Source organism: Anolis sagrei, chromosome 1 (assembly GCF_037176765.1).
Source record: "Anolis sagrei isolate rAnoSag1 chromosome 1, rAnoSag1.mat, whole genome shotgun sequence".
Taxonomy (NCBI): Eukaryota; Metazoa; Chordata; class Lepidosauria; order Squamata; family Dactyloidae; genus Anolis; species Anolis sagrei.
In genome coordinates this window covers 177,131,184-177,153,775 of record NC_090021.1, presented here as the reverse complement: position 1 = coordinate 177,153,775, position 22,592 = coordinate 177,131,184, and the positions used below count along the sequence as shown (strand labels likewise).

Sequence of the window (22,592 nt, the reverse complement as noted above, 5' to 3'; positions counted from 1 at the left end):
GGCTCAAGAAACACACTAGGTGAACCTTGCATAGTGACTGTGTTTCAGACTGACCCACCTCACTGTTTTTTTAAGGGTAACATCAAGAGGAAAACACAAAACAAATCATAATGAACACGTGGTTGCTCCTTTTCACAGCAGGGTTCGCAGCCTTCTTAATTTTGCTACACATATCTTAAAAAGCAAGACCATTCATTGAATATCATCAGTGTAGTAGAGCAGAGTTTCTCAAACTGTTCTCCACCAGATGTTTTGAACTTCAGATCCCACAATTCTTAACAGCAGGACTATTTTAATAAGAAGCACTGAAAATACACACACACACACACATGTTCTCCTCTCCAGCAGGGACCATGCTTCCTTCCAGTGGCAGCATGTGAATATCTGTGTTAACATCTACAATGCCCTTTGAATTGCATTATATGGTCAGTGTAGTCCAGTGGTACAAAACCCGTGGGCCCCAGCCCACAGGTGGGCCGTGAGACCTAAAATAAAGTCCGCAAGAGGGAGAGAAGGAAGGAAGGAGACGCCAGCACATTGCCCTCGCCCGTACTTTCTCGGCTGGCAGATAAGACTCACCTGGTGGCACACATGAGGGGGCGAGAGAGAGAAGCAGAGGGAGAGAACTGCCCCATGGTTGGCATGGAGATACATCACTAAAGAGCGCGGGAGCCGGTGGGTCAGTTCGCACATGGGGAGGAGGGCAGGCTGGCCTTGGTTGGCAAGGCGATGCCTCAGCTTGAGGTTTGGGTGTAGGGGCTGCTTGTCAGGTGCCTCTCCCTTTGGCAATGGCTCCGAAGCGTCCCAAGAGCGGAGGTGGTGGGGAGACCTCTACGACCCCAGGGACTGGCTCGAAAAACTGGGAAGCTGGGCTGATGGCTGCCTGCTTGGAAGAGGTGCATTTTCTATAGGAACAGTCGCTAGGTCCATTGGAAATGTGAAAGGAGATGCGTTACCCTGCGTGGTGTGGCGTGGTGTGGGTGGAAGGAAGGAACAGCACGGAGGAAACAAAGCACCAGCATTGTGGCAGGTCTCTTTGGCCTGGCCTCTGTGTTGTACATTGCCTCAATAGAACTAGATATCCCATCAATTCAAGCCACTCTTTGAACACAAACTATTCTTCTGAAAGGTTTGAAATCAACTTCCAAAACCACCAAGGCCTCTCTGCTGTTTGTTTCCTTTGTTTGCCTTGCGTTGCCAGAAAAGACACTACAGATCCCATATAGTCAAAATATTCTTCCTAAAGGTGGGAAATCAACTTTAACTAAGCGATTCAGACATTTCAAAAATTTTGGAAAGTTCCGAAAATTTTTAAGGAAAAATTCGGAATTCAATTCTGAATCGAACCACTATATCCGAAACGGGTTTTGAACCCATTTTTTGGATCAACCAAGCCTAACAATGATAGCACTAAATTCCTACTTTTACTGCCATGATAATATTCTGTGGAACCCCAGGATCTGCAGTTGAGGGTACGATGCTTAGCGCTCTCTGTCAAAGAGATATAGCATCTCACCAAACTAAAATGCTCAGATTTCCATTGGATGGATCCATGGCAGGGAAAATTAAATCATAGCACTACAATTGTGTAGTGGGAAAAAAATCCTAACCTCAGAAGATACCACTAGGCTCAGTGTTCTTTCAAAACAAATGAGAAACCATCCAGTTCTTTGTAGTACGTTGGGTCACAATTCCTTAGAAACAGAAGGTACTTTTAAAACAATTATTTCCCCAGGGTTTGTACTGCATTAAGCTTCAGCAATTGTCACCTCAAAAGTACCACTAGATATAACTACCCTATCAGTCTTGAGAAAGCTACACAAATTGGATCAAAGTGCTTTGTCATCAACAGGTTACTAATAAATGATACTATCCAATCAACTTTTTGTCCAATTTTCTGGGTTTTCCACAGTTAAAACCACAGGGCTATTGACAGTTTTATCAGGAAGCAGATGGAGGATTTCTGTGGTGTTATAGTATCTTCTTTTGTTCTTTTGTAGTGATCCAAACTTTAATATTGAGGAGAAGCTCAAGAAATTTGGAAGAACTAAGGCAGAAGATGAGGAATTCCTGGTAAGTGTCTTTTCAATATTCTTCTCTTGTTTGCTTTGTGTCTTGCATTGATGTGTGTCAGTGGCATTCCCCAAACTAAAAGTGACAATTAGCACAGAACATTTCCAATGTTATAAAGCGATGTCCTGGATTGCATAACACGAAAGGCATAACACAGGATATAAATGGCCTTGCAATAACAGAATATACAACTGACAGATCCTCTTGTAACTGATATCCCAAAATGATTTCTGGGTTGACAGTTTTTGCAGAATCATCTGCGGGCTTTTGCTGCTACTGCTGCATGGATGTATATATGCCTTCAAGGCACCTGGCAACTTGATTCATAGGGTTTTCTTAGACAAAGCATACTCTGAGGTGGTTTTGCCTGTTCCTCCCACTGAATCATAGCATGAAATACCTGGTGTTCATGGTTGGTCTTTTGTCCAAATATTAATGAGGGTTAGCTCCTCTGTTGCGCCAGCTCCACTGGCTGCCAATCTGCTACCGGGCACAATTCAAAGTGCTGGCTTTAGCCTTTAAAGCCCTAAACGGTTCTGGCCTGACCTATCTGTCCAAACGCATCACCCCCTATGAACCAGTTAGGACACTAAGATAGTCTGGGGAGGCCCTGCTCTCGATCCCACCAGCCTCACAAGCACGGCTGGCGGGGACGAGAGACAGGGCCTTCTCAGTGGTGGCCCCTCGGCTGTGGGACGCCCTTCCCGCAGACATTAGATCGGCCCCCTCCCTACTGGCATTCAGGAGAAGAGTGAAGACCTGGCTCTTTGAACAGGTATTTAATTAAGCAGTGCAATTAATTGATTAATTATTGGAACATGGAATAATGGACAAGGAGATCGGATTATGACTTTACTGATGAGACGTGATGGATTAGTTATATGGATGTATTGATGTTATATTGATGTACTGATGTATTGTTATATTGATGTAGTTGCCATGTTTACTGTTTTAAATGCTAATGTTCTGCACTTTGTATACTGATTTGGTTGTAAACCGCTCTGAGTCGCCTACGGGCTGAGAGAGAGCGGTATACAAATGAAGTAAATAATAAATAAATAACAATAGCTTTGCTTCACTTCCAAGTTCAGATGGATCTGGTTCCTTCATGGTATTTAGGCTTTGGTGCTCACATTTTGTTGTATTTTGGAATGTATGTGTGTTGGAAATAACGGTAAACAATTAATCTGGTTGTTTTAAATATGAATGTACCCGAATCTTTAAAAATCTTCATATTCAGAGTGGAAACAATATAAGATTTTAAAAACTTGACTATGCGGGAAAACCGAAAAACACACCGTCTTCCACCCAGACCCAGAGCCTCAAAGTCTTCGTTCATATCACTGTACACTCACAGCACTCTAATACTGAATTAGTATTTCCACTTCCTAATTTTTATGTGAGATTGGTGAAGGAGGGGAAAGAATATAATTTCTGTTCAATGTAAAAGAATTGATCACACATATAAATTGCTTCAAACTTGGAATGGAAAGGATGCTTAAAGAAAAGTAAATCTGGAGAAAAAGTGAAAATGACATTTCCTCTTGAGTATACTAATCAGGAAAGAAATTAAATTTAAAGATTTACCAACGAGACTGTAAAGAAAAGGAGGAGGGTCTGCTAGTTTTTTTTCCCATAAGACATTTGGTGTGTGAATTTTTTGAAAATATGTAAGATTGTTTGCTTTGCATAGTCTTGCACAATACACACATGCGTTAGTCTGGAAAGAAATGAAACATATAGCACAAGTTGAGAGCTGGGAAACTAATTTAACTAATTTAACAAATACTGGCAAAAACACACAGTCAAATCCTCTTGTTCAGTTATCCAACCAGAAAGCCATATTTTCTCTTCCAGTGCACTCCATTCTGCTCCTCGTCCCATCCAATTTTCAGTTATCACCACCGCAATGATCTGCCTTGTACACATAGTTCTCTTTGGACTGATTTTGTGGTGTTTTCCCTAAGATCCTCCTATCAACTTATTCTCTCCAAAGTATGCTCTTGTGCACAGCTGCTACTGGTTTGATTGCATATGGGTTGAAAATTTTTCTCTGAGCTTTAGGATAAAGGGCAATGATTTTTCCTGTGATAAGTCTTATACCAGTAGCTAATAGAAATGACAAAGAGTAGCAGAATCATTGCATCTATTTGTTTATGGCAATTTAACACATCGATATCTTCATGTGAATTGAATGTCTTTCTGCTCACATTTTTTGCTAATCAGTCTCCTATTTACTGAAGCCAACTATCGTACCCCATACTATTTTGAAAGGGCTCAAGTCCCCCAGAAGCCATTTCTGAAGTGCAAGAAGACTGATGATACAGGGGAGGATATTCAGCAAAAAATGTGCCTTTTTTGCAATTAGAAATATATGCTTCTGGTTGAAAACAGTGAATTGTTTGCACATCTGGATGAGTAAACCTACTTTTGCATAGGGAAAACTGCACAGATTTATATACAAGTTATATATTGAAAGTAACATTCAGTATGGTCCTCTGTTGACCCAGATTTTCAAAACTTTTATATATATATTGTGTATTTTTTTAAAATGACAGATTCATCTGGTTCCTGGTAACTTCCTTACACACCTTGTTTTCTCAATTTGTTTAAACCATGATGCTATATTTCTGGAATACCAACATGCTATCTCTTTGTGTTGCCTATTGTTTCCAGAGCTGAAACATTTCACAACTTGCTTTCATAATCATGTTTGTTTTGTTCTATTAAAAGGACACTCTGTCACTCATGATTTGTCTGAGAAACATTTTATAGAGTATTGTCAAAATTGCAAGGTCTTTTGAATAATAATTGAAGAACCATAGGAAAAAAGTTCTTTGTTTGGAGATGCCAGTGTCACTTTCCATCACTAGTCATCAAAAGTGGAATCCACTTGGGTCCCTTTGGGAAGATGGTGGAGGGGTATACATGAAGATTATTATTATTATTATTATTATTATTATTATTATTATTATTATTTTAATATTATTATTATTATTATTATTATTATTATTATTATTTTCTGACACAAAAACACAGTATGACACAGCAAACGAGATATATATGTTGGATTTCATATCACAAAATTACAAGTCGAATACGTCCCAAGTGTTTAGGACTGTGTGATATACTTTTGAATGATGCACGCAGATCCAAGTAAGGTGGCTTTTTGCTGTTGACAGATTGTGATTTTTGTCAATGTTCAATGTGCCGATTACCACTGGGACCACCTGTGCTGGTTTCTGCCAAAGCCTTTGCAATACAATTTTAAGGTCTTGATAATGGTTGATTTTTCCTATTGTTTTTTGTCAATTTGACTGTCACCTGGTATGGAGACATCAGTAATCCAAACTTTTTTTCTTTTCCACAATCGTGATGTCTAGTGTATTGTGTTCAAAAACTTTGTCAGTTTGGATTCGAAAGTCCCGCAGTATTTTTGCGTGTTCATTTGCCACTAACTTTGCAGGTTTATAATCCCTATTTACTATTGGCAGGTGGTACTTGTGACATAAGTTCCAATGAATCATTTCAGCCACTGAGTTGTGCCTCTGTTTGTAGTCTGTCTGTGATGATGATGATGATGATGATGATGATGATGATACCACAGTATGTCACAGTAAATGAGATCTATATGCTGGATTTCTTATCACAAAATCACAAGTCAAATACTTCCAAGCGTCTAGGACTGTGTGATGCATGATGATGATGATAATGATGATGATTATTATTATTTTATTGAGGCACATTTGTTGTCACACTAAAACAACTCCCATCTTCATGTTGTATTAAATGATATTTTTCTTGCAGTACCTGATAAGACCATATTTGAGGCGTCCGGATAGAGACATTGCCCAACGCATGAGGCTGGCCTTTTACCCCGACATGAGAAAAGAGCCCGGATGGGTACCTAACATAAAACCTACGGTCAGTATAATATACCAATCCCTTTCCTTTTTTTGTTCCTTTTGTTCCTTTGGTCTAGATCAGGTAGAGAGCTGGTCACATCAATACACTAGACATAAAAACTGCTACAGCATTATCATTTTTAAAATTGACTAGAGGCATGATTTGCATTTCTTCGCATTTGACGACTGCAAATTAGATTCAACACACATTTTGAAAACACTGGGAGGCTTAGACCTAAGAAAGAAGTTGGTCAGTGAAAAAGTACTGGTGAACATGTGGAACATTTCTCTAAAGTCCAAATTTGCTAAATGTGACTGAGTTTTTTTATTGCAATTTTGGAAAACCTGGAATGACATTTCTTTCCTAGGCAGGCAGAAGAGCAGAAGGAGAGAGGCAGTAGGAGAACAGTCTACAAAAAGCATGCCCATTGATTTTATGAAGCCTTAGCTTTGATTAGTACTTAGGTTTTCAAAATTTTGTGTGTATGTATGCGTGAATTTTCGATGGTTAGTTTTGTCCTTCTAAGCACCCTTGTCAGAGATAGGGATTTGATTTTTGCCCTCTGGGTTTCTTTTTTACTTTCCTTTGTAACCGGAATATATGATTGTGACAGGGGTGGCATCATTTTCTCTTCTGATATTGTTATTCTTACTATATTAGATTTTTTTTTTGGGGGGGGGGGGAGAGAGATTGCTATTTAATTTTATTGCATTGGTTTCTTGTTGTTTTGCCTGCTTCTAATTAATTGACAAAAGAAAGCAGTTATTTATATTTTAGAATTTTGCAGCTCCCTTGTTAGATTTCTCTTCTCAGAAGCCCTTTAACCAAAGTCTTAATGGGGTTCTCCAAGGGGCTGAACTTTATTTCTAAATATGACCAGTACCCTGGAAAACACCTGAAAAGGTAACAAAAACCTAGAATGGACACTAAAGCTTGAGAGGACTCAGTCGTCAGTTGGAATGATCACTGGACTGACTGAAGCCTGTTCAAAATGCCTGCAACCTTTTCCCACTCCACATGCCATGAGTTCTAGGCTCCATGGCTTGTGTTCTGGTACGGCTGTACCAGAAGCTCCAACTTCCTTTTCTTGCTTTGAGTGTTTGCATGTATTCCAAGGTTCCATGCATTTTGCAATAAGGTGGCTTCCCTTGGTTTGCAATAATAGGGCCAATGACCCATCAATTATCATTATGCTCTTTAGTTCCTCCCCTTTTTCTGGGTTAAGGAGGGGAAAAGGAGACCTCCAGTTCACACAGAGAAGCCTTTCGTACAGGATGTGAATCACTTCCACCTGTAGAAAGCTTCGTCTTTTACAGCTTTTGCTGGAGGGATCCAGTCCCACAGCTATACAGCCAGTCTTCGCTGGGAATTGAAGACCTTCTTTCCTCTTGGAAATCTACAAAAGGACTCTGTTCAGTAAGGACCACTCATGGCGGCCATAACGCAATTTGGACCGGGTGTAGGGGCCCACGCCAACAGAGCCTAATACAGATTGCCCAGGTAGAGGTCAAGGATTTCCCTGATAGTGAAGAAACAGTTCATGAAGATAGTTGCCTGTCCCTTGTGGACAAGATTAAGAAAGCCACCAGTTGATTCAAAGCCTTGAAGTATTTGTTTGATTTATTGAAGACCTAAGCACTAATAAAGAACTTTGTTAAACTTTCCAAGTTTCTAAAGACTTTGTTTAGGGAAATCTATAGGGCCTCTAATCCGAAGCACCCTCGGCGTTCCGTTGGGCATACAGAACACGTCCTGCCTACAGACCTTTTCACAGGCCCAGCGCGTGACAGCACAGCTTGAGTTTCAGCTCCTTATCCCTTCCCTTATCACCCCATTTGTTTTGTTTACCATCAGGCCGGATGAAAAATTCCGAAGTGGGGAAAAGTGGAGGAAGTTGAGGGAAAGTCGGAGAAAGTGAGGAAAAATTGAGGGAACCGTCTTTCTTCATTCTCTACCATTGAGGTCCATCTTTTGGGATGGTCAGTCAGCCTATGTCCTTTCCCTGTCTTTCTCCCATTTTTGCTGTTTGGATACGAATGGCACCTGGCGCCTGAAAATGCATTCTTGGCTCCATTTTCATGCTTTGTGGAAATGGTGTCCCACGGAGTCTCACTGGAATTGCGCTTTTGTCATGGGATTATATGTTAGGGCTATTGGATATGAGATGCATACGATGGCCTCCATGGGACTTCATTTTCGAAGTGCATAGAAACTGAGCCCAAACTGCATGCAATAAGAGTCCTTCGACAGCATTTGGTGGAAATATAAATGCATCTGTAGAACAGAAAAAAAATAAATACAAAAATAAGAAAAAAGTACAAAAATAAGTGGAAACCATTTTTTTTAAAAGCATTTTAATTTATTAATATGTTTGTACATAAGCATGCATAAAACATCATTGTATAAGAGTTTGCTTGTAAGATTTCCAGTTACCTTTACCTATGTTGTGTCATATTTATTTTGCTTAAATGCGCCAATCATACCACAGCATGAACTAACACTGTTAATGAAATGCAAAATCACTTTGAGACTTGAACAGCAAGCAATTGGTAGAAACATAATTCTACCAATTAGTTGCACAATCCCTTTGTTTAACAAATCTTTACAGCATGTAGATAATAATCTACAGTACAGGCAAGAGGCATGTAGATAACAATGGTGTCCTTGAAGGGCAATTCTGAAAATCATCCTTATATCATACCACTAGATGACCAAATTTTTGCGGTTCACCACTTCTTGAAAACTGATACAGTCCCTTAGATATTTGTACTGTCAAAGGCTTTCATGGCCAGAATCACTGGGCTGTTGTAGGTTTTTTCGGGCTATATGGCCATGTTCTAGAGGCATTCTCTCCTGACGTTTCACCTGCATCTATGGCAAGCATCCTCAGAGGTAGTGAGGTCTGTTGGAACTAGGAAAAAGGGTTTATATATCTGTGGAATGACCAGGGTGAGACAAAGGACTCTTGTCTGCTGGAGCTAGGTGTGAATGTTTCAAGTGACCACCTTGATTAGCATTTGATGGCCTGGCAGTGCCTGGGGCAATCTTTTGTTGAGAGGTGATTACATGTCCCAGATTTTTTTCCTCTCTGTTGTTCCTTTTTCTTGTTCTAAACAGATGGCTGAATAATTCTTTATGACAATTTATGCTGTTCTGCAACTTAATTGTATCAGCAACACAATTACTCAGTAGTGTTTACTCTTTCCTATAAAGATTACCATTTACTTAGCACATTGTCCTCAGCTTGTTGATGTAGTAGTTTGTCAGTTATGTGTTGTGTGCTATCGCACGCTGGGCTCCTATAAAAGACTGTAGACAGGACTTAAATTCTGTTAGCCCAATGGGATGCCGGGGTTGCCTCAGAGAGAGGTTTTTTGGGATTTTCCTGAAAAGATGGGCTTCAAAGTCTTTAAAGATGCAACAAAATCTTTATTACTGAACAAATAATGAATCTTCAACGATTAGCTTCAAAGTTTTCTTAATAAACTATTGGCGTTCTCAATCTTGCCCCGAAAGGCAGGCAACTGTTCCTTTACCGTTGGGAAAATCCCCGGCCTCTACCTGGGCAATCTGTCTTCTCTTCTGTTGGCGTGGGGCCTCTACACCCGGTCCAATCTGCTTTATGGTTGCCGCGAAGGGCCCTTACCGAACAGAGACTTTGCAGAACTTCCAGGAGGAGGAAGATGGCTGAAGCGCTGCGGGACTGGATCCCCAGCAAGAGAGCTGAGAGGCTGTCTCTGTATATCCCTGGCCAAGCTATGGGGCCTTTTCTCCCCGGCCAAGCTATGGGGCCTTTTCTCCCCGGCCAAGCTGTAAATGATGAAGCCTTTTACAGGAGGCCCTGATTTAAGTCCTGTAAGGAAGGCTTCTCTGTGTGGACTGAGCTAAAATGACTCCTATTCCCTCCAAAACCCAAAAAGGGGGCGGAACTAGGGAACCTAATGATAATTGACAGGTCATTGACCCAATAACTGCAAAGTAAGGAAAGCCATCTAACTGCAAAAGCAGAGAACTTTAAAATACATGCAACAAATAACCAATAGCAAGGCAAGCTGGAGCTCCTGGTATGGCTGTACCAGAACATATTGACTTAATTATTTCATGCCAATATTCATAAAATAAAAATAGATTGAAAAGTAATCCAATAGAAACGTCCAGGCTAGTGCAAGAAAAATATTAGGCTCTGTAGTTCAGGAGCCACATTTCAGCTTGAAGAGACTATTATATTAAATGTATGACATTTACTCACTGTATTATGTTTTTCTCCTGCTTTGCTGAGGTTTGAGAGTTCTTCCTTGAGAAGCTCGGAGATCTTATTTCTCTCAATGTGTAGCTAGCTAGGGAACTAGGCCCCTTCTACACTGTCATCTAAAATCCAGATTATCTGCTTTGAACTGGATTATATGGCACTGTAGACTCATATAATCCAGTTCAAAGCAAATAATGTATATTATCTGATTTGATAATCTGGATTGTATAGCAGTGTATACAATCCAGATTATCAACTCCAAGTCATATTTCCAAGGATTTTGGGGAGCATGGAAAATATTTCAATTTACCTGGTTCTGAACGTATGTAAATTGGTGGTATTTTTATTGTATCAGAAGCGATTTGAGGGAAGTACTCACAAAAGTCAAATTAATATTAATTTTATTCAGTATGCACTTGCAAAGGGAATTTCAATTGCTTTAGCAACAAAAGTTAATTTCATTTTTTAAGGAAAGCCACTAAAAAAGAACATGTATGGGTCATTTATTTATTCAGATGGGTTATTTAGCGGCATGATAAATAATGTCATGCATTTTTTCCTTTTCAGAGAATCCCAGTCTCCAAAAGACCCACTCTCCTTTACCGGAACCCCGAAGACAGTAAGTACAATGCACTAGCTGTTTTGGGAGACACTGTGATTCATTACTAGCTGTCCCCTGCCACGTGTTGCTGTGGCCCAGTCTGTTGATATGGAAAATAAAAGTCATGAGGAAGTGTTGGTTTCTAATATATGCAATGTCTTGATGCTTGTGGGTAAACAGTATTTCTTGCTGTTTCTTTGTCAGTGTTGATGTGGAGAGTGTCTGGTTTGTCTACTCTGGAACATGCAACATATAATTGTCCTTCTTCAGGGGTCCCTTTCAAATCTATGATACTATATTTGTGTGTGTGTGAATCATATCTATCTATATCTATGGCGGGATGGCTCTTTGTCAGGACGGCTTTGATTATGTTTTCTTGCCCTGGTGAAGGGAGTTGGACTGGATGGCCTTGAGTATTTTCTGTTGGTCATGGGGGTTCTGTGTGGGAAGTTTGGCCCAATTGGTTTGTGGGGTTCAGTACATTCTTTGATTGTAGGTGAACTACAAATCCTAGTAACTACAACTCTCAAATGTCAAGGTCTATTTTCCCCAAATTCCATCTGTGTTCATATTTGGGCATATGGAATATTCATGCCAAGTTTGGTCCAGATCCATCATTGTTTGAGTCCATGGTAGTCTCTGGATGTAGGTGAACTACAACTCCCAAACTTAAGGTCAATGCTCACCAAACCCTTCTAGTGTTTTCTGTTGGTCAAGAGAGTCCTGTATGCCCCAATTGGTTCAATTCTATCATGCTATTTGATTGTAGGTGAACTATAAATCCCACCAACTACAACTCCCTATCTATCTATCTATCTATCTATCTATCTATCTACCTATCTATCTCTATAGCTGGATGGCTCTTTGTCAGGAGGACTTTGATTATGTTTTCTTGCCCTGATGAAGGGAGTTGGATTGGATGGCCTTAAGTTTTTTCTGTTGGTCATGGGGGTTCTGTGTGGGAAGTTTGCCCCGATTCTGTCATTCGTGGGGTTCAGAATGCTCTTTGATTGTAGGTGAACTGTGAATCCCAGTGACTAGAACTCCCAAATGTCAAGGTCTATTTCCACCAAACTCCATCTGTGTTCATATTTGGGCATATTGAGTGCTTGTGCCAAGTTTGGTCCAGATCCATCATTGTTTGAGTCCACAGTGCTCTCTAGATGTAGGCGAACTATAACTCCCAAACTCAAGGTCAATGCCCACCAAACCCTTCCAGTATTTTCTGTTTGCCAAGTTTGGTTCAATTCCATCATTGATGGAGTTCAGAATGCTCTTTGATTGTAGGTGAACTATAAATCCCAGCAACTACAGCTCCCAAATGACAAAATCATAAATTTTTTAGTGATGGTCACTCCTTGTGTTGTGAGATGTTTTGTTGCCAAATTTGGTCTGATTTCGTTAAGTTGTTCTTTTGTTTTTAAGGCACTCATTATGCACAGAGCATTTATATATAGACTAGCCATCCCCTGCCATGCGTTGCTGTGGCCCACATGGGGGTTCTGTGTGGGAGGTTTGGCCCAATTCTATCTTTGGTGGGGCTCAGAATGCTTTGTGATTGTAGGTGAACTATAAATCCCAGCAACTACAAATCCCAAATGTCAAGATTCTATTTTTCCCCAAACTCCCCCAGTGTTCACATCTGGGCATATTGAGTATTTGTGTAGAGTTTGGTCCAGATCCATCATTGTTTGAATCCACGGTGATCTCTGGATGTAGGTGAACTACAACTCCAAAACCAAAGGACACTGCCCACCAAACCCTTCCAGTATTTTCTGTTGGTCATGAGAGAGCTGTGTGCCAAGTTTGGTTCAGTTCCATCGTTGAAATATTAAATGGTATTTGATAGGAGAATAAGAGAAGAAGTACCTATTCAGGTCAAGAAAAACAAAGCGGATTCTGATGCAAAAGGCATTATCTGAGACAAAGGGCTCGTTCTTGTATTGACTCAGACAGTCCATTCTCATGCCAGAAGGAATTTCATTAGCTAGAAATCACCCATGCTTGGCTATGTCAAATCTGATTCTGAATATACTCAGAACTGGGAAATTATCCTCTGTGATTCCATGTTGTCTCTTTGCAGCATCTTCTAACAGTCCATTGCTCTTTTGGCCTGGATCTTTAGTAGAAGCAGTTTTATACTCCTGGGCTCTCTTCCTTCTCTTAAGCGGCCGGAAGCTCTTCTCTCCTTTCCCTAAAATGGTCCCTGCAGAACGGGCTCTAGCGTTTGACTGAGCAGGGTCAAGGGCATTTCAAAGAAGGAAGGCCTGCTCTCCAGATTATTTTTTGTCCTGGTCTAGAGAAAAGGATCTCTCAGTTGCTGCTAGGATCATAATCCAATAAGCTTTGACTTTCAGATATTTCTCATGGGTGAGGCTGCATGCTGCCTTGGGTTTTAATATGCCTAGTGTGATGCAGTGATACAACACCTGAATTTAACACTAGTTATAATCTCAATTGCCACCTTCTTTCTGTGAAACTAAACTTAAACACCATTGGAAATAAGAGTGGAGCAGTGAATCCATTCCATGTGTTAATCTTTCAGTGAGTTATGATAATAATAATAATAATAATAATAATAATAATAATAACTTTATTTTTATACCCGACCATCTTCTCCCCAAAGGGACTCGGGCGGCTTACATGGGGACAAGCCCGAGAATCACAGATTAAAAACAACAGCATTAAAAACAGTCAGATAAAAACACAACACAATCACAACAACGATATCATGGCTGAAAAACAGAATCAGGATGGGTCTAGGCTCAGGTAGTGCAATGAATTCTTAAGTAGAGCTGAGGAAAGGTGCAAAATTCAAGTGTGCCAATCTAGACAGAATACAAGTCAAAAATTTGAAATATTGCCACCTTGCATTCTAGATGCAGGTGCAAATAATGATGATGATGATGATGATGACGATGATGATGATGTGCCAGCACAGTACTTGATGCTTTAAGAGAACAAGAAAATAGTCCCCCTATCTACAGGCTTACAGTCTAATTTAGACATGAAACAAAAGGCAAAAGGCAGTAGGTACTGCCACCTTCTCTCCTTCTGAGGTCATGGCAGCAGGAACTGAAATGGACGGAGGACTTTTCATCTGCTTCTGGTACATAACATAATGGTTCTTGTCTTCCTCTGAGTCTAGAACAATGACAGTTGGGACATGGGAAAGATTGTCATCAGCTTCTTGGCCTGGGCATGATAGAGCTGTGTCTGCTTTCTTTCGTCCCTCTGAGGCCTGGCCAGCCATATGAGCTTCTTCTAACTGACTAAGGAAGGAGGACTGATTAAGTCAAGGGGACTCCAAATGCAGTGATATTGTTTTTCTTGATTTTCAGAACCTACAAAATCAAAGCCGGCCCCGGAGCCAGAGGTCAAGGAAGAAAGAATCATCCCACCAGTAAGTAAAACTATACACTACAAGAAATACTTCATTACCAATATTGGTCAAAATGAACGCAGGTAAAACATAAAAATACCTTACAGTTTAAGTTGAGCTTTGTTGCTGGGTTTTCAATTCATTCATTCATTTGTTTGTGCAATTGTGAGTTTTAATTTGTATATTTTTTTAAATGACTGCATGGTTTTAGTGACTGGAGAGGTAGCCATTTTAGTTCAGCACACCTGAGGAAAGCTTTTGTAGAAATCTCTTCCTGAGAAAAGCACATAGAAAGTCCAGTATTTGTTAAGAAGTGGTCTAGGACATGAATTGCAATGGGCAAGCTGGTGGCCATGGCTCTGGTATCAAATACTTAGTGGCAGGCTCTGTTTCTCCATCTCCATCATGCTACCAGAATAAGCAACATCCTTGTAGAGCAAAGAAGGGGATTTATTGCACAATCGCTGTATGAAAGAAATGGTCCATGCTGTTTTCAAAGCAAACAGCCTAGTGAATCCTTTCCTTTCACCTCTTTGTGAAAAGAAGAGGGGGGAAGAAAAGTCTTTGCATTCATCCACTCTGCAAGCACAAGGTTTAGACTTTCCTTCTGCCTTAGGTACTCTGTTCTGCATTCAGAAGTGCCAGAAGAGCCTTACTGAGCGGTGGGCTTATATTATCAGCTAATGTGTTGAAGCAGAATGTGTTGACTTCTCCTGGAGACCAACATGGTCCCACTAATGGGTTCAACTGAAGAAAGGGGCCGTTCTTGTCCGGATCCCCTACTGGTGCAATTTGCTTTGTAGGCTTTGCTGAGATTTACATTGCTTTTCTCTCCCTGCTTGCTCTTCGGGAATAGACAGAACAGATAGGGAGGAGAAGCCAGCTATTACTACACGAAGGGCTAAAGGGGACACAGGGAGGCTAAAAGCTGTGGCTCATTGCCATTCTCATCCATGCGACACAGGGCCCCTCCAAAACTCCCCATTACATTTATAAATATGTTCCTTTTCTTCCCTATTTTCAGCAATCTCAATGGCACTTCCCTCCGATAGTCACTAAAGCGGATATCAAGGAGCTGGAGAGTAAGAAATTGGAAGTGATGTGTAACATCTACACTCAAGTAAGTTGGATCTGTTGGAATATATTTGGTACCAGGGGCAAGGATACTTTGACAACATTGGACTTTGAATTAGCTTTCTGTTGAGCTTTGCTTGGCTGCTCTTGCAATTTATTGAAGCAATGATCATAAGGTAACATAAGTGTGTTCTGAAGAATTGGATCTGAAGAGCTAGATTAAATGATCTGTTTAATAAATGGAACAGCCTTATTGATTATATGCTAAAAATCATGCACAGAATCCTCTTCTCTAATAAATACAGGGAAGTAAAGGGTTATTTTCTTGCTGATGGTAGAGGAGAAAAAGTCTGGATTCACCCTGTTCACCTTATTGGTGGGAATAATATCAAAATGTAGGATTGGGAGGACATTGGTTTCCAGATGGAAGGCAGTCCCGGACAGGGTTGGTTTGACGTGCCTTCCTCTTGATACATTTCTCCCTTTTTCCCTCCATTCGTGCCTCTTCAAATTCCACAGCACTGTTGGTAACAGCTAACTTCCAGTTAGAGCACTCAAGGGCTTCTCAGTTTTCAGTGTCTATGCTACAGTTTTTAAAGTTGGTTTTAAGCCCATCTTTAAATCTCTTTTCCTTTCCACCAACCTTCCATTTTCCATTCTTCATTTGGGAGTAGAGTAACTCCTTTGGGAGACGGCAATCAGGCGTTCAGACAGTGTGGCCAGTCGAGCAGAGTTTATGGCAAAGGATCATCGCTTCAGTGCTGGTGGCCTTTGCTACTTCCAGCATACTGACATTTGCCCGCCTGTTTTCCCAGGAGATTTGCAGGATTTTTCAGAGACAACGCTGATGGAATCATTCCAGGAGTTGAGTGTGATGCCCATGTTTTGCAAGCATATAGCAGAGTAGGGAGAACAATAGCTTTCTTAACAAGCATCTTGGTATCCCTACGAATGTCCCAATCCTTAACATTCTCTGCTTCATTTGGAAGAATGCTGCACTCACAGAGCTCAGATGGTGTTGATTTTTGTGGAGAGGTGGCTGCCAAGGTAGTGGAAATGGTCAACATTTTCTAATATTATTCCATTAAGCTATATTTATGACATTGCAGAGGGACTGGCTGGTGTCTGTTGAAGGACCAATTTGGTTTTCTCAGTGTTCAGTGAGAGGTCAAGCTTTTCGTATGTTTCTGCAAAGGCATTTAGAGTAATCTGTAGGTGTTCTTATGAATGAGCACAGAACATGTTACCATCAGCATATTTAAGTTCTATAGCAGACATTGTGACCTTGGTTTTGGCTTTCAGTCTGTTGTGATTAAATAGCTGATAGATGATTTCCACACCGGATGGAAACCTCCCATCAACAAGGTGCAGTATCATGGCAATGAAGATGGAGAATAAGGTTGGGACAATAACACATCCCTGTTTGATATCTGATTCCACCTTAAATGGGTGACTTTGGGAGCCATTGCTCTCCAAGACAGTTGCAATCATGTCATCGTGGAGGAGCCACAAGATGTTCACAAATTTGTCAGGGCATCCAATTTTTTGGAGGCTGGTCCAGAGAGCACTGTGCTCCACTGTGTCAAATAAGGTTGGTTTTATTCCCTGCTTTTTTCTTGGAGCTGTCATGCAGTGAAGATCATATCCACTGTTCCTCTGGAGTGGTGGAAGCCATTCTGAGATTTTGGGAGCGTGTCTTCTGAAATAGGTAGAAGGCGGTTTGCAAGTATTCTTGTGAGGATTTACCCAGTGGAGGTTAGAAGAGAGATATCTCTATAGTCTGTCACCTTCTGATCTCTTCCCTTTTTTTTTTTTTGTAAAGGGTGATGATGGTGGCATCTTTGAAGTCTTTTGGGATTTTCTCAGTTGCCAACACTTTTTCAATGAGCTGGTGGAGTTGTTGTGTCAGCTCAGGTCCACTCTCTTTAAAGATTTCAGCAGGGATCCTATCAGGTCCGCTAGCTTTGTTGCATTTTTAGTTGACTGATTGCTTTGCTGATTTCCTCCAAACGAGGTGGTGCTTCAAGCTCATTCCTGGTTTATTGTTACAGGATTTGTGAGAGAACCTCTTTGGCCATGCTGGAGCTGCGGTTAAGGGGGTTGGGGTAGTGCTCTTTCCAACATAGTGCAATTGATATCTTATCCTTCAGAAGTTAGGTTCCATCTTATGAATGTAGAGGGTGAATGTCATGATTTCTTGGTCCACAGATGACCTTTGTGGCATTAAAGAATCCCCGTGCATCATGGACATCAGCAAGGTGTTGAATTTCTTGAGTCTTTTTTGTCCACCAGATGTTCTTGAGTTCGCCAGTCTTTCTCTGGGACTCAGCTTTTGCATTATCATAGATCTTTTTGTTAGCAGCGCAGTGGATGTCTCTGCCATGTTTGGAAGGCTTTCCTTTCCTCATCGATCAACTGTTGGATCTCTTTGTCATTTTCATCAAACCAGTCTGGATGATTCTTAATTTGGTATCCAATGGTTTCTTTGAAGGCTGTAATTGTTTAGGTCTTCAGCTACAGCTACAGGCAGACAATGGAATGGAGAAGAAAGAGTGGTTGGAAAGAAATGGTGTATATTTGGGTAGGGGAAATATCTATCCAGCCCATCCTATAAATTTCACCAGTGCCTGCCAAAATGCAGGCATTCGGTGTTCTCTGTGTTCCTGGTCTCATGTCAAAGCCCAGTCTAAATCTGAAACTGAAGAAGAACTTGAAGGCTACACCTAGTAGACGGGAACCTATTCATGTAATGTCGACTAAGAAGAACATATTGCTCGTATTTACACCCCATTACATTCCTATTTACATGTAGGAATCCCATGTTATCTGGCAGTATCTTTTTTGAACATTCTGGGGCCAACGGATTCTTCAGCTGAGTTTATTGCCTCATTCTGGATCCGAATGTCACAGGAGTACATTGTGGCTTTAATTAGATGCAGTGGGTCATTGGTATCCACCGGGATTTGGACCTAGGAACCTTTGTGGATAACAAAACCCATGGAGGTTTAAGTCCCATTATAAATACTATTGTTTAGAAAAATCATGTCCCTTATATAAAATGACAAAATCAAGGTTTGGATTGTGATTTTTTAAAACATTTTCAAACCAGAGAAGGTTGAGTTTGTGAATAAAGTAGGCCAACTGCATTTTTTGTCCTTTTGAAGTCAACAGAAGTTAAGCTGTCAAATAACATGAATGCTTGTAAAGGTGCCGTATAAGGCTGCGTGAGGTTTTTTGAATGGGAAGCCCTCTATGTTCAGTTTTAGACACTGTGTAGGAATGTTCCTTATGGTTCTTGTTGCTCTAATCCGATCTCTTTTTTCGATAGAATTACAAGCTGGGCAGATGCGGGCAATGCCACGGATGTAGCGTATCAGGATTTCAGTAAGGCCTTCGACAAGGTCCCCCATGACCTTCTGGCAAGGAAACTAGTCCAATGTGGGCTAGGCAAAACTACGGTTAGGTGGATCTGTAATTGGTTAAGCGGACGAACCCAGAGGGCCCGGTCCTGGTCAACATCTCTATTAATGACTTAGATGAAGGGTTAGAAGGCAGGATCATCAAGTTTTCAGATAACGCCAAATTGGGAGGGATTGCCAATACTCCAGAGGACAGGAGCAGGATTCAAAACAATCTTAACAGATTAGAGAGATGATTGGCCAAAACTAACAAAATGAAGTTAGTGACAAATGCAAGATACTCCGCTTAGGCAGAAAAAAATGAAATGCAAAGATACAGAATGGGGGAGACCTGGCTCGAGAGCGGTACGTGTGAAAAAGATCTTGAAGTCCTCGTGGACAAGAAGTTAAACATGAGCCAATGGGAGTTTGGCCTGCATCAATAGGAGCATAGTGTCTAGATCCAGGGAAGTCATGCTACCCATGCTCTATTCTGCCTTGGTTAGACCACACCTGGAATATTGTGTCCAATTCTGGGCATCACAATTGAGGAGAGATATTGACAAGCTGGAATGTGTCCAGAGGAGGGCAACTAAAATGATCAAGGGTCTGGAGAACAAGCCCTATGAGGAGCGGCTTAAAGAGCTGGGCATGTTTAGCCTGAAGAAGAGAAGGCTGTGAGGAGACATGATAGCCATGTATAAATATGTGAGGGGAAGTCATAGGGAGGAGGGAGCAAACTTGTTTTCTGCTGCTCTGGAGACTAGGACGCGGAACAATGGCTTCAAACTACAAGAAAGGAAATTCCATCTGAACATTAGGAAAAACTTTCTGACTGTGAGAGCTGTTCAGCAGTGGAACTCTCTGCCCCGGAGTGTGGTGGAGGCTCCTTCTTTGGAGGCTTTTAAGCAGAGGCTGGATGGCCATCTGTTGGGGGTGCTTTGAATGCAAATTTCCTGCTTGGCAGGGGGTTGGACTGGATAGCCCATGAGGTCCCTTCCAACTCTAGGATTCTATGACGCTTGGGAAGTGTGACTTGTGATTTTGTGATGTGAAATCCAGCTATAGAGCTCATTTGCTGTGACATGCTGCGTTTTTGTGTCAGTAAAATAACAACAACAATAATCCAACGTATAGATCTCATTTGCTGTGACATAAAGTGTTTTTGTGTCAGGCAAAGAATAGTGTTGTGTGATACAACTTTGACTGGCATGGCTCAGTACTGTGTTTGTCTAATCTCAGTATTATTGCTTACAGGAAGCCCGAATGCAGATCCGGCGGGAAAAATTAGCGGCAGAAATTGGGATAGATCTAAAGAAACTTCCTCCAGTAACAGCACCAGGTACAGTATCCCTTTGTATGAACTACACATCTGCTTTTTTTAAAAGGCAGTTCCAGTAACAAACACACTAGCACTCAGCCTTCTGAGTCAAGGAGAAAAAGGAGGATTTGATCCTCCTTTTTCTCCTTGACTCAGAAGGCTGAGTGCTGAAGTGAACAGCCTACTTATGGAAGACAATTCTGTGATCAGAAGAATGAGGCCATAGCCTCTGAAGATCAAAATGGCACACGATAAAGAAGCCCTTTTGCATTTCCCTTGACAGCTAATCAGATCCGTCATTATGGTCCACATGAGCCTAGCCCCAATCACTGTCAAGGTGGTAGCCCCACAACAAAAGGCATAATGAGATATTCTCCAGTTGGTTAGCACCACTTGATAACTCATTAAATCATTTGTCATGTTTTGTGTAATTCTAACATATGTCCATCATGACTGCTTTGAAATTAGGTCCATCAAGAGAGCAAGAGAAGGCAGTGAGAAAAACACAGGAAGTAGGCGGAGAAGAGAGCCGGAAGGGGAGGAGCAAAACCGTGCAATGGAAGGTAAAACAAGATAAAGAAATAACGCAAGAGAAAACAAGTAAGAACCAGAGCTGGAGTAGAGGCAAATACCACGAGAATGGGAACGGGAGTAAGAGAAAGACGGAAGAAGTCAAGATACTGACCCAACCGTGGCCCACCTGGGTTGCAGCGGAGAAGACCCTCATTTCCAGCAGCGCCAACCCGGCCGCAGTGCAGGGAAGATTGGCCAGTGAGCCCCCGCGGAGTGTGGAGAACGGGAGGCTGAGCGGAGACGTGCGCGGACGGGGATCGGCGATCTCGCGATGTCTGGCGTCCGGCGGGACCTGCAGATCCACAGACCGCGAAACAAAACTAATATTAAAAACAACAGAAGCGAAAGGCAAACAAAGGTGCAGGAATCCACCAGGAAAACAACTCCAGGTCAACAATAGACCAGAAGACAACTGGGGAACGAGTGGGGCGAATCCTGCAGGGGAGACCGAAGCAGACGCAAGGGAGTGGCCAATACTGAAAAACAAACAAGGAGAATTGGTAGTAAAAGAGCCACATGAATTAAACACCTGGCTGCAATATTGCCGGATTAAAGAGAAATATAAATAAGATAAAAAATTAGGTTTTACACAAGGAAAATAATTTTGGGACAAAATTATGGAAACAGAGAAGAAATTAATAACGAAGATATACAAGAAATTATTAGAATGGTATATGGAACCAAAAGAAGACCACATACAAGACTTTTGAAAGATACCAGGAAGTCAAGCTTTCTTCTTCTTATTTTCTCTCTCTCCCTCCCTCTTCTTTTCCCTCTTTTCCCTACTCTCTCATCTTCTACGATGATTTTATTACACTTGTATATTTTTATGGAAAACTTTAATAAAGGTTATTTAAAAAGAAAAAAGAAAAAGGGGGTCGCCACATATGTCAAAGAAGGTACATTATCCAAACTAGTCTTTAAGGACTGCGAAGGTAGAATATTAGGAGTGATGACTGAAGTGAACTCCCTTCGAATTTTTACCTGCAATATATATGCGCCCAATGGGGCCAAAGGAAAATTTATTGAAAAACTAAAATGGTATATTATAGAGCAACAATACGATGAGCTAATAATATTGGGTGACTTTAATGGGGTTCTTAACACAAACCTACGCCAAACGTAAAGCCGAAGGTTTGGTTATCAAAAATGGCAACCCTAAGGAAAATCAAGCTTAGAATACAGTTTGGAAGAAGCCTTCAAAGGTGTCTAGAAGGCTCCAAGTATTTTTCTCCCATTAAGCTGGCCTGACTTGCTCATTTCGCTTCACGATGCGTGTTAACGTAAAGGTAAAGGTTTCCCCTTGGCATTAAGTCTAGTTGTGAGGGCGATGCTCATCTCAATCGCTAAGCCAAAGAGCCAGTGTTATATTATATTTCTTTTGCATTTTATGTATTTTATTTTCTGGTATTATGTTTTTTGTATTACAATGTATGTACTGTACTGATGGGTGTGGAGATGGAGAGGGGTATAAATAAAGTATTATTATTATCTGTAGACGCCTCCAAGGTCATGTGGCTGGCATGACTGTTGGAGCGCCGCTGTTCCCTTCCTGCCGAAGCGGTACCTATTAATCTACTCATATTTGCATGCTTTTGAACTGCTAGGTTGGCAGAAGTTGGGGAGATCACCCTGCTCCTGGATTCGAACCACCAACCTTTCGGTCACCAAGTTCAGCAACTCAGCAGTTTAACCTGCTGCACCACCAGTTTTGAATAAAACATTTGCCGAACCTTGTTGAATGATGCTTCTTTCTAGGTTAATTCTGCCTCTGTACTAATTTAGTATTTAAAATGCAATCCCTTTTGTTGACAGATATTCCAGTACCTTCACAAGGAATAATGTGTAGTCTCACTCTGAGCGCGTATACAAAGTAAGGGAACGTTTGGGCTCAGCTGGTTTTATATTTATAATATTTTATTATCTGGGCCTAAATAATACCCTAATGGCACCAGACCCTGCCTGATCTTATAAGCTAAGCTGGGTCATTCCTGGTCATGATTTGGGTAGGATAA

General features: G+C 41.2%; 1 protein-coding gene across 1 annotated transcript in view; it reads left to right on the top strand.

The window, feature by feature from the left end:
- The window catches only part of LOC137096089 (uncharacterized), a 34,120-nt gene extending 12,714 nt beyond the window's left edge, over window positions 1-21,406 (top strand). The window contains exons 5-11 of the mRNA XM_067464047.1: window positions 2,001-2,073; window positions 5,881-5,997; window positions 10,796-10,847; window positions 14,171-14,232; window positions 15,236-15,331; window positions 19,941-20,025; window positions 20,473-21,406. Coding sequence (XP_067320148.1) covers window positions 2,001-2,073; window positions 5,881-5,997; window positions 10,796-10,847; window positions 14,171-14,232; window positions 15,236-15,331; window positions 19,941-20,025; window positions 20,473-21,146 — 1,159 coding nt within the window. The 3' untranslated portion in view covers window positions 21,147-21,406. The remainder of the gene's footprint in view (window positions 1-2,000; window positions 2,074-5,880; window positions 5,998-10,795; window positions 10,848-14,170; window positions 14,233-15,235; window positions 15,332-19,940; window positions 20,026-20,472) is intronic.
- The last annotated feature ends 1,186 nt before the right edge of the window (window positions 21,407-22,592 follow it).